The 12,531-nt window shown below is 39.9% G+C and overlaps 1 protein-coding gene across 5 annotated transcripts in view; it reads left to right on the top strand.

Annotated features, from left to right (window-relative positions):
- Positions 1-12,531, top strand: part of LOC132419043 (integrator complex subunit 6-like) — a 50,451-nt gene that overhangs the window by 22,903 nt on the left and 15,017 nt on the right. For all 5 annotated transcript variants that reach the window (XR_009518069.1, XM_060003169.1, XM_060003167.1 and 2 more), the window contains exons 4-9: positions 265-354; positions 571-754; positions 1,014-1,142; positions 3,533-3,696; positions 6,173-6,325; positions 10,125-10,257. Coding sequence is in view for 4 of the 5 variants with exons in the window: in XM_060003169.1 (XP_059859152.1) it covers positions 265-354; positions 571-754; positions 1,014-1,142; positions 3,533-3,696; positions 6,173-6,325; positions 10,125-10,257 (853 nt within the window). In the remaining variant the exon portion in view is untranslated. The remainder of the gene's footprint in view (positions 1-264; positions 355-570; positions 755-1,013; positions 1,143-3,532; positions 3,697-6,172; positions 6,326-10,124; positions 10,258-12,531) is intronic.

Here is a 12,531-nt window from a genome sequence, read left to right as displayed (position 1 = left end):
ATGTTATAGTTTGGGGAGTTCCTGAATTATAAGAATTCCTCAGTTTATTCTGAATGTTACCTCTGCAGGGATTGTTATTTTGATTCCCACCCACTTCAGTCCCTAATCTTTTCCTTCTTATTTATCCAGGCAAATTTTATCACACACTTGAAAGATCACAGGCGAGGCAAATGTAAAAGTTGAAATACAATGGAGGCAAATGTAAAAGTTGAAATACAATGCTATTACTTTACACAGCTCTAATACTTTTAAAATGTATTTTAGGGGAGAAATCCATTTTTTTTAGAACCATCTATTTTAATTACCATCACAGATGGAAACAAGTTAACAAGTACTGCTGGTGTTCAAGAAGAGGTGAGATTTCTTTTTTTCAAATTTCATTTAAATGGCAGAGAACATGCAGCTATTTCAGTTAAGAATAAGTTTGAGCAAACGTTCCATCTTGGTAATCCTTGAAAGATTGCCTCATTTTATTGAGGACATCAAAGAAAAGTGAACTCCATAACCCTTGAACTGATTCATTTTTGTATGGGTTGTTATGATGAAACTTTTCCAATTTTGCCTTATCAGCTTCATCTGCCTTTGAATTCTCCTCTGCCTGGAAGTGAACTAACCAAAGAACCTTTTCGTTGGGATCAAAGGTTATTTGCCCTGGTGTTGCGTTTGCCTGGATTGGCTTCTACTGAACCAGAGCAGCTAGGGAGTGTACCAACTGATGAATCTGCCATTACACAGATGTGTGAAGTCACAGGAGGTATTGGCAATATTTACTATTTCTAAAGGAAAAATTCAGGGCAGCAGAGTACCATTTTTCTTGAATGCCACATCCAGTCTTTACTTCTTTTCCTTCCGAATCTTTCAACTCTGCTGCTTAAGCTCATCATTAGTGTGATGTCTGCTGCCAGTGTACTTTTGATTATTTCAAGTTGTATTTTAGGATTTCAGATGCTTGTATAGTTAAGTAGTGTTTTATTTGATCAAACTTGTACTATTTGTTTTTCCTTCTGGTATAGGTCGCTCCTACTGTGTTAGAACACAGAGAATGTTGAATCAATGTTTAGAATCTTTAGTTCAAAAAGTTCAGAGTGGTGTAGTTATTAACTTTGAAAAAACGGGACCAGATCCACTTCCTATTGGAGAAGGTACGGTAGATAACCTTTTTTTTTTTTTAACCTTAAAGTGTTATTATAGGAGAGTGATCTGAAATTGAGAAAACATTGAACTAATCACAGTAGATACGGTCTTCACTAGCCACACACAATCAAGTGGTTACAAACATCCATCCAAACAACTACCATTCATTCATTGCCTGTGGATACATTTCAGGTAGCCAAATTCTAGCTTTAATTCAATGTCAAATATTCCTCAGAAAATTCTCCCTTTTCCCTACCCATTTCATATTCCAGGTCCCAGTCTTGGGATGACGCTGAATTCTTCACTTCTCTATTCATGAAATATCTGGAGATTGACTACAGAGTGCCATTTAACCAGCCATCTGCTTTTGGTCTTGTGAGCGCCAAACGTGCCAAGCTATCTTGATGAGATCTGTGAATGTTTAGCCAGGAACTGCTAATATCCTATAAGAGCCTACACCAGTATTTTCCTGGCCACTTTTTAACTGCAGAACCTTTTCTCTTCAAATGAGATTTTATGGAAACTTCAACATCTCAAAATATGAAAGCTGAGCTACTTTTGTATTGGGAAAGGGAATCATACCCCATTGCACGGCTTCCTCAGAGCTCTGTTCCAGGCCATCGCTACTCCTCATTGCTGTTGGTTCACACACACACATACATACATATGTGTACCTAGACTCCATTATCACCACAGTGCTTGCCTGATCTGATCCATACATTTTAATCGCTGTGGCCACAATTAGTGGTAGCTGCCTGGAGAAGCAAAGGGAGTAAGTGCAAAGGGGCAGAAAGACCCACATTTCTTGCTGAAGCAGTGGATCCTGTGGTTCCTGACCTTTTTGCTATTTAGTCCCCAGAACCCTTTGAGAAGCTATTAGAAAAAATAGAGACCCCTCTCCCCAGGAAAATGGACATGGGCAACACACACACACATAATTTTGTGTTTCATTTCAGGGGTTCTTGGACTCCAATTTAAAAACACCTGCTGTAGGGATTTCCCTGGCAGTTCAGTGGTTAAGACTCCAGGCTTTCACTGCCAAGGGCTCAGGTTCTATCCCTGGTCAGGGAACTTAGATCCCACATGCCACGTGGCCAAATTAAAAAAAACACAATAAAACCAAAACCAAAACAACAACAACAACAAAACACCTGCTGTAGAAGACTGAGGCTTCACAGCCCATTTTAAAGTAATTAAATTAGTTGTAAAGGAAGGACATGTTATATTGGTAACGATTGACCACTCAGGTCTATAATTTTGTGTTCATTACCTTCATGTGAACAGGGAACTTTCCTACTGAAAACCAATTAGATGGTGTCACGTAAATAGCTCAGACATTCTTTCTTGCTCCATTTCCCCTTTGTCCAGGGTTCTTAACCTTTGAGATTCTGATGAAAGCTAAGAACTTTCTCCTCAGAAAAATGCACATCCCCAGAATTGTGATCTCAACTTTAGAGGGGGTGTCTTGGTCCCCTGAAGCACTACATGTATTCTCTAGAGCTCCATGGGCCGCAGTAAATCCCCTGCTCTAAAGTAATTACTTGTTTAAAGTAATGCTTAAGTAAATCAAATGATATTGAAGAAAAAAATGAGACTCAAATCACTAACACATATCTTTTACAAATATAATTTAGACTAATAAATCATCCCATTAAAGGTTATGTAGCTCTGTCTTGCCCTGTTTTCTGGGGGCAAATGAAATATGCTAGTTCAAATAATTAAAATGCATTCAGGATATATTATTCAGCATTATACAATGCCCAGTTTCCATGGGATTTTAATGATGGGATGGGCAAACTATAATGAATTAGTCCACATAAACGTGATGCATTTGCTTTGTGTTCCCTCCCCAACTATATACATAGATTGGTTGTCAGCATTCCTTCTACCTTTTGGTGAATTTGCCTTTGTGGTCATTGGGTCTAACTGTTTAGTAAAGAATACTTTTTTTCATCTGTTGGAAATAGAAAATCTAAATAGAATTTATGACCTATTTTGTCAGATTCAAAAATGTAAAACTATACCAGGGAATGAAAAATTTCATTTGCCTAATTTGGAAAAATAACTGTTGTGGTTTAGTGTGTTTAATTTATGTGTCCAAATCTCAGAAAATTTAAACTAACTTTGTAACAGTTTTCCGTATAACTACATATTTTGGTTGTAATTAAGGAACTGGGGGGGCAGGATGTTGGATTAGAGGGGATGGATTAGATGATGAAAAGAGTTGCTAGAGAGAACATTCAGAAATCCTAGTAGAGTCACTTTTTACTTCCATCTTTCATGAATCACTGTTTTGGTTTTGTTTTGTACTTTGCTTTTAACTGAAAAATCTGTACAAGAAGATCAGAGGCTGTGAAAGGAAATTCATGCCTTAGTCTGTCTTTTGTTTAACTTTTAGATGGACTTATGGATTCATCCAGGCCAAGCAATTCATTTGCTGCTCAACCGTGGCATAGCTGTCATAAGCTCATTTATGTGCGACCTAACTCTAAGACTGGTGTTCCTGTTGGACATTGGCCAATTCCAGAATCTTTTTGGCCAGATCAGAATTTACCTTCACTAGTAAGTGTCATAAAACAAAAAGGTAAACATCATTCTGGATTTTCAATTAGTTGATTGCAGAGAACCTTTTAAAATAGCTTGGAAGCTTTTAAGTTGTGCTTTCTATTTCTTACTGGAAAGTCTAGCTTGTACCTAAAAGCAAGAGAGCACCTCCTTTCTGTTCTGGCATTCTTTCTTTCAGTTGCCTTTGCCACTTGACCTGCCCTCTTCAGATGTTAAAATATTGTTATTTGCGATGCTGTTGCAATCTGTGACTTGGTTTTTATTTCAGGGCCAGAGCCGCTGACTTGATTTACATGGTAAACACAATCTCTAAAAAGGGCAGGCATTGGTTTTCATGTACATCCCCTGGAAATTAGAACTTAGTTTGCACCTTGTATAGGTTCTAGAAACATATTCAAAGCAGAGGTCATTCTACTTCCTCCGAGGGAGCCATTAGACATGTAGTGGGACTTTGTGGGCCTACTTCTCAGGTTTTTGTAATCAGTGGACTTGAGTTCCTTGGCAATGCACCTTTCAACAATGGGTAATTAAGCAATATTTTTTAAATGATCTCTAAGCAAGGGTTTATCTTTTTGTTCACTGTATTTGGTGGAAGAGGGTTTGATATTGTAGTGGCTCCTAGCACCACATGTATTGGCTTGGGAGGGGGAAAGGCGCGGTATCTAGTAATAAGGGAAACCATATGAAACCCACTCTCCCTTTCATCGTCCTCCCTCCCCGCAGCCAATATAAAAAGGCCAGAGTAATCCTTGAGGGACGGAGGGGGCACAAAAAGGTCACTGCTCTTCCAGCACCTTCTTGGTTCAGCTAATCTATAGTCTATCTAGGTTTTAGACATTTCTGACATGAACTGCAGTTTCTCCTGGATTGCTATTTTGAGGCTCCTGCATTTTTTTCAAAGGTGGCCACAAAAGGCCTGAATGTACGACTGAAGAGCCATCTTCAGCCCCTGCCGTGGGTGAGGCTCTGTCTCCTAATCCTGTCCCTTGGGGCACCAAGGTGGCACGCTTGTCAAACCTCAGGGCCCAGTTACTCTCAGCCCCTTCAAACCCCAGACTGAATGTTTTCGTTACAAATTTGCTTCATTATTGCTGGTGACAGGGTTTCACTCATGTCTTTTTTTTTATGAAGTTCTATTTTTTAAAATTAATTTATTTTATTTTTGGCTGCGTTGGGTCTTCATTGCTGCGCGCGGCCTTTTTCTAGTTGCAGCGAGCGGGGGCTACTCTTCATTGTGGTGCGTGGCCTTCTCATTGCGGTGGCTTCTCTTGTTGCGGAGCACGGGCTCTAGGTGCGCAGGCTCAGTAGTTGTGGCACGTGGGCTCAGTAGTTGTGGCTCGTGGGCTCTAGAGTGCAGGCTCAGTAGTTGTGGTGCACGGACTTAGTTGCTCCACAGCATGTGGGATCTTCCCGGACCAGGGCTCCAACCCATGTCGCCTGCACTGGCAGGCAGATTCTTAACGACTATGCCACCAGGGAAGTCCCCACTCATGTTTTTTCATAGATATAAATCTAATAAGCCAGATATATTTTGCAAGTTTGATTAAAATAAAAAACTTTTTAAAAACCAGAAAGAAGGAATTTTAGGAAACTCACACATAGCTCATAGCTTCAGCTTTAAAAGCACATTGGAAGGCTATTTTTCTCAGCTTCCAAAACATCTTGTAGGTTTGTAAATCATAAAGCCAAATGAGCATGTTTTTCCCTTTTATGAAGGAAACAGGTGTTTTGTCATATTCACATCAGCCTTACAGATCTCTCAGCAAGAGTAAGTAGAGCTACATCTCACTCTTGACCCTGGAACTTGTCCTAAATCTTTTTCTCTCCATTCGCCCTTGCTGCCACCATTTCTCTCTCTGGTGCTCTCCATCTCCACAAGCTAAAGCCATTAATAACATGGCTGCTCCATCAATCTGCTCTGGTACCCCAGGTACACGGGCCTTTCAGCCCAGCCAAAAGCATCCCCAGCTCTAGCTGTTCAAGGAAGTGTGTGGGTGTGAGAAATGTTATAAAAATTCAGCTGCAAAGAAAATTTCAACCAGGCTCTGGAGTTGTGACGGGCTCCTTTTCAGTCTCTATCTTGCCTTTTCCATGCCTTTACAGTTGTTCACCTTGCTTGTTAGTGGCTCCAACTCTGTCATTACCGCATTAGAAAACTTCATGGATTTCTTCTTTCCTAGCGGTGTCTGGCCTGTCTGAAACCTCATAGTACAAAGGAGTGAAGGGCAGGTAGTCCTTGGAGGTTGCAAAAGTGGATCTGAATTTCAGAGTTCTTAATATTCAAAGCAGTTTTATTTTTTACATCCCTGAAACCGTAGTTATGAGTGTTATAATTTACCTTTCTCAATTCATCTTTCTCAAAACAGTAGTCTGTATCTCAGCGATGGTTTAACAAAACATAAAAGGGTTGCAGAATTATCAGAAATGTAAACTCTCTTGATAACGGATTATATTTTCCCCTCTTGTTTTTTAGCCTCCACGAACATCTCATCCTGTTGTGAGGTTCTCCTGTGTAGATTGTGAGCCAATGGTAATAGACAAACTTCCCTTTGACAAATATGAACTTGAACCTTCACCCTTAACTCAGTACATCCTGGAACGAAAGTCTCCCCATACCTGCTGGCAGGTACTTATCCTTTGTTGTCAGCCAAATGTCTGGAACCACTCTGAGATCTTTGAATTGTTTTAAGAAGTTTCAAAGGTTAATCTGGGAATAGTCGAGCTGAGTCTGTTGATAATGTTTCTCACAAATGCTGTCAAATAAGCAAGAAGGCCAAGCAAATAATTTCAGACTGATATGAATCACTAGCCTACCATACACTGCCATTTAAGGAAGTATGATCTGATGAAACCTATGTATTTGAGGATTTGGAAGACTCCCTGAAAGCCTATCCAGGGACCCCAGGTTAAGAATCCCTTACCTAGGTATTTCCCTGGTGGTCCAGTGGTAAAGAATCTGCCTTCCAATGCAGGGGACGCGGGTTCAATCCCTGGTCGGGGGACTAAGATCCCACATGCCGTGGGGCAGCTAAGCCCGTGAGCCACAACTACTGAGCTCGCGTGCCTCAATGAGAGAGCCCGCGTGCCGCAAACTACAGAACCCATGTGCCCTGGAGCCTGTATGCCACAACTAGAGAGAAGCCTGTGCACCGTAACAAAAAGATCCCTCATGCCTCAACAAAGATCCTGTGTGCCACAACTAAGACCCAACGCAGCCAAAAAACATAAGGAAAATAAATAAATTTAAAAAAAAGAATCCCTAGCCTAAATGATGTAATTCTATTCAGCTATGGATTCTTCAGCTGAAGCAATGTTCTCAGTCCTTATTGTGAACTTGACAGATTGGAAGTACAAGATTTTTTTCTTAATTAAAAAAATATTTAAAAATTTAATTTTTAAAATTGGGATGCAGAATCTTAGTTTCCTGACCAGGGATCGAACCCGTGCCCCCTGCAGTGGAAGTGCGGAGCCCTAGCCACTGGACCGCCAGGGAATTCCCAGTACAAGATATTTTTGACCAAAAAATAAATAAATAAATAAGCCTGAAACTACTTTATGTATTTGTGTAATGTAATCAAACCCTTCTTCCTGTAGTACAAACCACATTGGTGAGTGTAGTGTGGATTTTCCTTGGATGAAGCAAATGCACAGGCAAATGCACATACACTGGCTCTTCCAAGGGTTATACTTCAGCCGGAAGGGCTTGCTGATTTGTTAGTAGACTCACCTTTGGATTTTAATTTGTGAAAATCCGGGCGTGGCAGTCACAGCCTTTTTAGTTGAATATAATAAGGAAGCCCTACACTGTAAGGATATTTGTTCTGTTTCTAAACTACAGCACCGTATAGCAATCAGTAATTGTTAGGTTCTACTTACGCAAAAAACACTTTCAGACTGCCATCTGTTTCATCCTAAAATGCGAAATCATTGCTACTAGTTGCCTTTAAGCTACTTGAATTCTCCAAAGATGCTAAAACTGGGTAGAAAAAAAGGAACAGGCATAAAGCAAGGATGGAAAAGTGCAAGAAACAGAATGATCTCCTAAATATAATATTGAGCGAAAGAAGCCAGACATAAAAGATCACATAACATATGATTCGACTTTATATAGTTCAAAAAGAGGTAAGACTGCCTGACTCTGTTAAAGGTCGGGACAGTGATTTCTCTTGGGGGTACAGAGTAGTGACCAGAAAAAGACACGAGGGGGTTTCTGGTTAGGTTCTATTTCTTGATCTGGGTGCTGATGACACACATGCATTCATTTTTGAACATTCATTGAACTGTATACTTATAATTCATGCACTTTTTTGAACGTATGTTTATATTTCAATAAAATACACCAAAAATGTGCTAGAAATGTAGAGATAGGGATGATAGAATGCTAAGTTAAAATCAAGACAGAGGCTTGAATTTATGAATTGAAAAACATTTTGGAATAAAAGCAAATAAAATTATAAATTATACTTCCTCCCTAAATGAAACCCTCTTTTCTATATGGCACCTTCCTTGTAAATCTCCAAAGGAACTTAAGAAATCCTTAAGATCCCTGCAGCACCCCTCAAATATGCCATATGTCTTTCTCTTGCATCTTACGTTACTTTGGTTTAGAGTAGTTTAATGCGATGAATTAGTGGGAGTGAAAAAGAATAAGATGAACCAGGAGCTGGGAAATTTGGCAAAATCATAATGGAGACTGGATTCTAACCCTAGCTCTGCCACCAGCTATGTGGTCTGGGATCAGACACTTTCTCTAGACTAGATGGTCTCTAATGATCCCTTTGAACCCCCAAATTCTATGAATTTGCAGGTGATAAGAAATTTGGAAAAACTCAGGGGGCTTATGGGAAGGAAGGAAGGAAGGTATGAAGGTGGGAAGGGAGGGAGTAAAGACAGAAAGGGAGTGAGAAGGGAACAAAAAACAGTGCTTTGGGGCTTCCCTGGTGGCGCAGTGGTTGAGAATCCGCCTGCCTATGCAGGGGACACGGGTTCGTGCCCCGGTCCGGGAAGATCCCACGTGCCGCTGAGCGACTGGGCCCGTGAGCCATGGCCGCTGAGCCTGTGCGTCCGGAGCCTGTGCGTCCGGAGCCTGTGCTCCGCAACGGGAGAGGCCACAACGGTGAGAGGCCCGCGTACCGCAAAAAAAAACCCGTGCTTTTCCTTTCGGGGGAATTACAGGTCTGATCCTTGCTGGCCGTAACTTTTTTATCCTTTATAATGATTTTCCCCCTTTTCTATTATACACACTTAGGAAACTGGAGGAAATCCAACATGTTTTATTACAATTATCTGTTTCTATTAAGGTTCAGATTAAGACATGAAATCTAGTAGGTGAGTCATGTTTTAGCACACTCCATTTTTTTGTGGAGGCATCCATTGCATAGGAAGGGTTTATTCTTAGCTACAGCTAAGCGTAGCAAGAATTTAGTGAACTGGTAGGTGATATGGCTGGTACCAAGAATTAGCAAAGTAAGTGGGTTCTGTTACCATCAGGGTTTGACTTTTGTCTTAAATAATCCTGCTGAAGGGCTTTAGGAAAGGTAAAGGTCTAGGTCCCTAAAAGTACATACTGATGCCCTGATTTGGGCCAAAGAGTAAACATGGAGCACAAAGAAAACATGATAGCCAGAGGACTCCAGAAGAGCATATCAGGTCTATGGAACCTGACAATATAATACATATCAAATCAGGAATATCATTAAGGAATAAGATGTTAGTCATATGGAATAAAGATTAATGTTTTCATTTTTATTGAATGTTTGCTCCACCAGGATCATTTACAAGAGAAAGTGCTTTCCAGATTGAACCAAAGCATCTCCTTGCTCAATATAATTGCATCAAAATAATTATCAGCAATGCCTGGCTTGTAACAGACTCCTCAATAAATATTTATTGGATGAAAAATGAATAAATGGGTAGGGGAATGGGGCATAAAAGGGAAGTAGAGCAAAACTTAATAGTAGTACACATGAGTGTTAGCATAATCCTTTAAATGGGCTTTGTTTTTGTGATTGCATGCTTCAGGCATAGGGGCATGTTCCATTTTCCTAACAGTCTCCACTCTGGTCACCACTTGTTCTTTTGAGAAGTCAATTTGTTTTAATGGCTGGTATCACTTAGTGGTATTTCAGCCTTATTTTCCATCGTGCTAACCAAGTAAATATTTGGGTATTGTTGATGCAGCCTGTGGTCTCTGAATCGTTATTGCATAGTACGGTTTCATTTCTTAACGCAATTTGCAGAAGAATTGCAATCTGAACATTCTTCTTTAGTATGATATGCTTTGACATAAATATAGTGAAAGCACTATTCCCATTTTTAAATTACAATTAAATTGTGCCAGAGATGTCGGTGTGGAATGTTGCTGTGTTTAGTTTTACATAAAATCCTTATTGTCATAACTGTACATTACTTCACCGTCTTCTCAGGTATTTGTCACTAGCAGTGGAAAATACAATGAACTTGGATATCCATTTGGTTATTTAAAAGCCAGTACGACTTTAACTTGTGTAAACCTCTTTGTGATGCCGTACAACTACCCAGTTTTACTCCCTCTTTTAGGTAAGTCAAGTATGTGCCATTTAGTCATCTTTGAAATACAACAAAAAAGAAAAATCGACAATGAACTAAGCATTTTAAATGTAGTCAAAGAGTAATGGATATCAGGATATATAAAAGTCTAAAAACTTATTTGGAAGGATAGAATTTGCATCCTGTTTTCTGTTTTGTTCATTTTCCTTTCGTTGTTTTTACATCAAACAGAAGAGACTCTTCACCTCGGGCGGGGGTGGGGCGTGATTCTTATGCTGCTCTTTGGGTTGCAAGCTCCAATGCTGTCACCGCTCTTCTCTCCAGTTTTAAGTGCACTTGGCTTTTGGTAAACTAGTTTGGACCCCCCAAAGTTGATTGGGGTTAACACTTCAAGAATCTGATGGTTTTCTTCAGAAAATAGTGCTTCCGTGGGGCTGCTGGCTTGCGCTAAGTTCCTCCACAAAAGAATATTGAATGCTCTTGAGGCGTGTGTTTTAGGCAGAGTAGCAAGTTAAGGAAATAGATACAAGAGTGAATTCTGCAATAACTGCAGTTGTAGAAGCTGTGGTTTCCATGGCAAGATTCTAAAAGGAACAACTCCAGAAGCTGTTACTCAGACATCACTGAAAATGTGTGTGATTTTTTTTTCTCATTTAAAGAGCCACATCTGTTTAGAGTAATACAGTACCACACGGTATCTTTCTCTTTGTAAAGTTGTGAACATTTTTAGTTGCTGAGGTTTCTTAATTTTTGCAAAAAGGATCAAACCTTTACTAAGTTTTAATATAGTCATTGAAAGCATAGATTTTTATTGCTATCAATATTATATGTATTAAATGTCCTGAAAAAGCAATTCTTTTGAATGTTGCAAGTTAAGAAGGTTAAGAGTGGGTCATCACAAATGATTGTTTTAGATAGCCTATCTACTTTATTTCTTAGTCATATCTAAAAATATCTTCTAACAGGTGATTTTCACATATAGAATATATGTTATGTCTTTGAGATTAATAAGACTGCCAATAAAAAAGTGCCTGTATTTTGTGGATTTATTTACCCTGTTTTCTTAAATGTACCTTTATGATCTCAAGTTTTCACAACTAAAAAGTGAAGGATCAAACTAGCTAATCTTCACTTAGACTGTTAATAGTATTATTTTTCTATTTTTTAAGTACACTTTTTATTTTGAGATAATTGTAGATTCACATGCGGTTGTAAGAAATAAGAGAGAGATGATACCAAAATCGCAGCCAACAGAGGCAAAAATAAACACATGGGACTACATCAAACTTAAAGATTTTTGTGCATCAAAGGATACAATAGAGAGAAAAGGCAACGTATGAAATGGGGAAAAGTTTGCAAATCTTATATCTGGTCATTTTGGCTAGGGGCTCTATCCACCCCTGCCTAGAGCATCATTATCCCTTTGCAAACATCCCAAACCAGAAACCCCAGAGGCATCTTTGATTCCTCCCCCTTCTCTGACCCCACACATCCACTTGAGGGCCACCCCATCCTTGACTCAGTTCCCATTCTTCCCTTTGGCTTCAAATATCCATTTCTAGGCTTCTCTATAACCTGTATCTTTCAAGGAGCATAGGGTTTTCACACCCTTTGAGGCTGAGGTTCTTGTGCCCCTGAATCCCAAACTTGGGTTTCATGTTGAGGTTCTGAAATAGCTTCCACCAATACTTCCACCATTACTTCAGTTTCTGGATTGTGTAGCCTCCATGGTAATTAGCAGTCTGAACTGTAGGGCATAGCTGCCCGGATAATGAATCCTGGCTCTGCTGTTTGCTAGCTTTGTGACCCTGGATAAGATACTTAACCTCTCTGTGCCTCAGCTATTTCATCTGTAGAGTGGGAATAATAATAGCGCCTACCTCAAAAGGATTTAGTTGGGATTAAATGAATTAATAGAATTAAATTGCATCAAACTCACCTGGCAAACAGTAAGTGCTATTGTCTGATTAATAGTACTATTGTCATTATTAATATCTAGGTTACCTTAGTAGCTCTTGAAGGCACTGTTATTCCATGCTAAGGATATAATATAAAGATATAGGACAGGGCTTCCCTGGTGGCGCAGTGGTTGGGAGTCCGCCTGCCGATGCAGGGGACACGGGTTCGTGCCCTGGTCCAGGAAGATCCCACATGCTGCGGAGCGGCTGGGCCGGTGAGCCATGGCCGCTGAGCCTGCGCGTCCAGAGCCTGTCCTCCACAACGGGAGAGGCCACAAGAGTGAGAGGCCTGCGTACCGCAAAAAAAAAAAAAAAAAAAAAGATATAGGACAGTTTTGCAGTTTTA

Source organism: Delphinus delphis, chromosome X (assembly GCF_949987515.2).
Source record: "Delphinus delphis chromosome X, mDelDel1.2, whole genome shotgun sequence".
In the NCBI taxonomy this organism is placed as follows: domain Eukaryota; kingdom Metazoa; phylum Chordata; class Mammalia; order Artiodactyla; family Delphinidae; genus Delphinus; species Delphinus delphis.
Note: the sequence above shows the minus strand (reverse complement) of the source record. Positions and strands in the feature narration are given on the sequence as shown.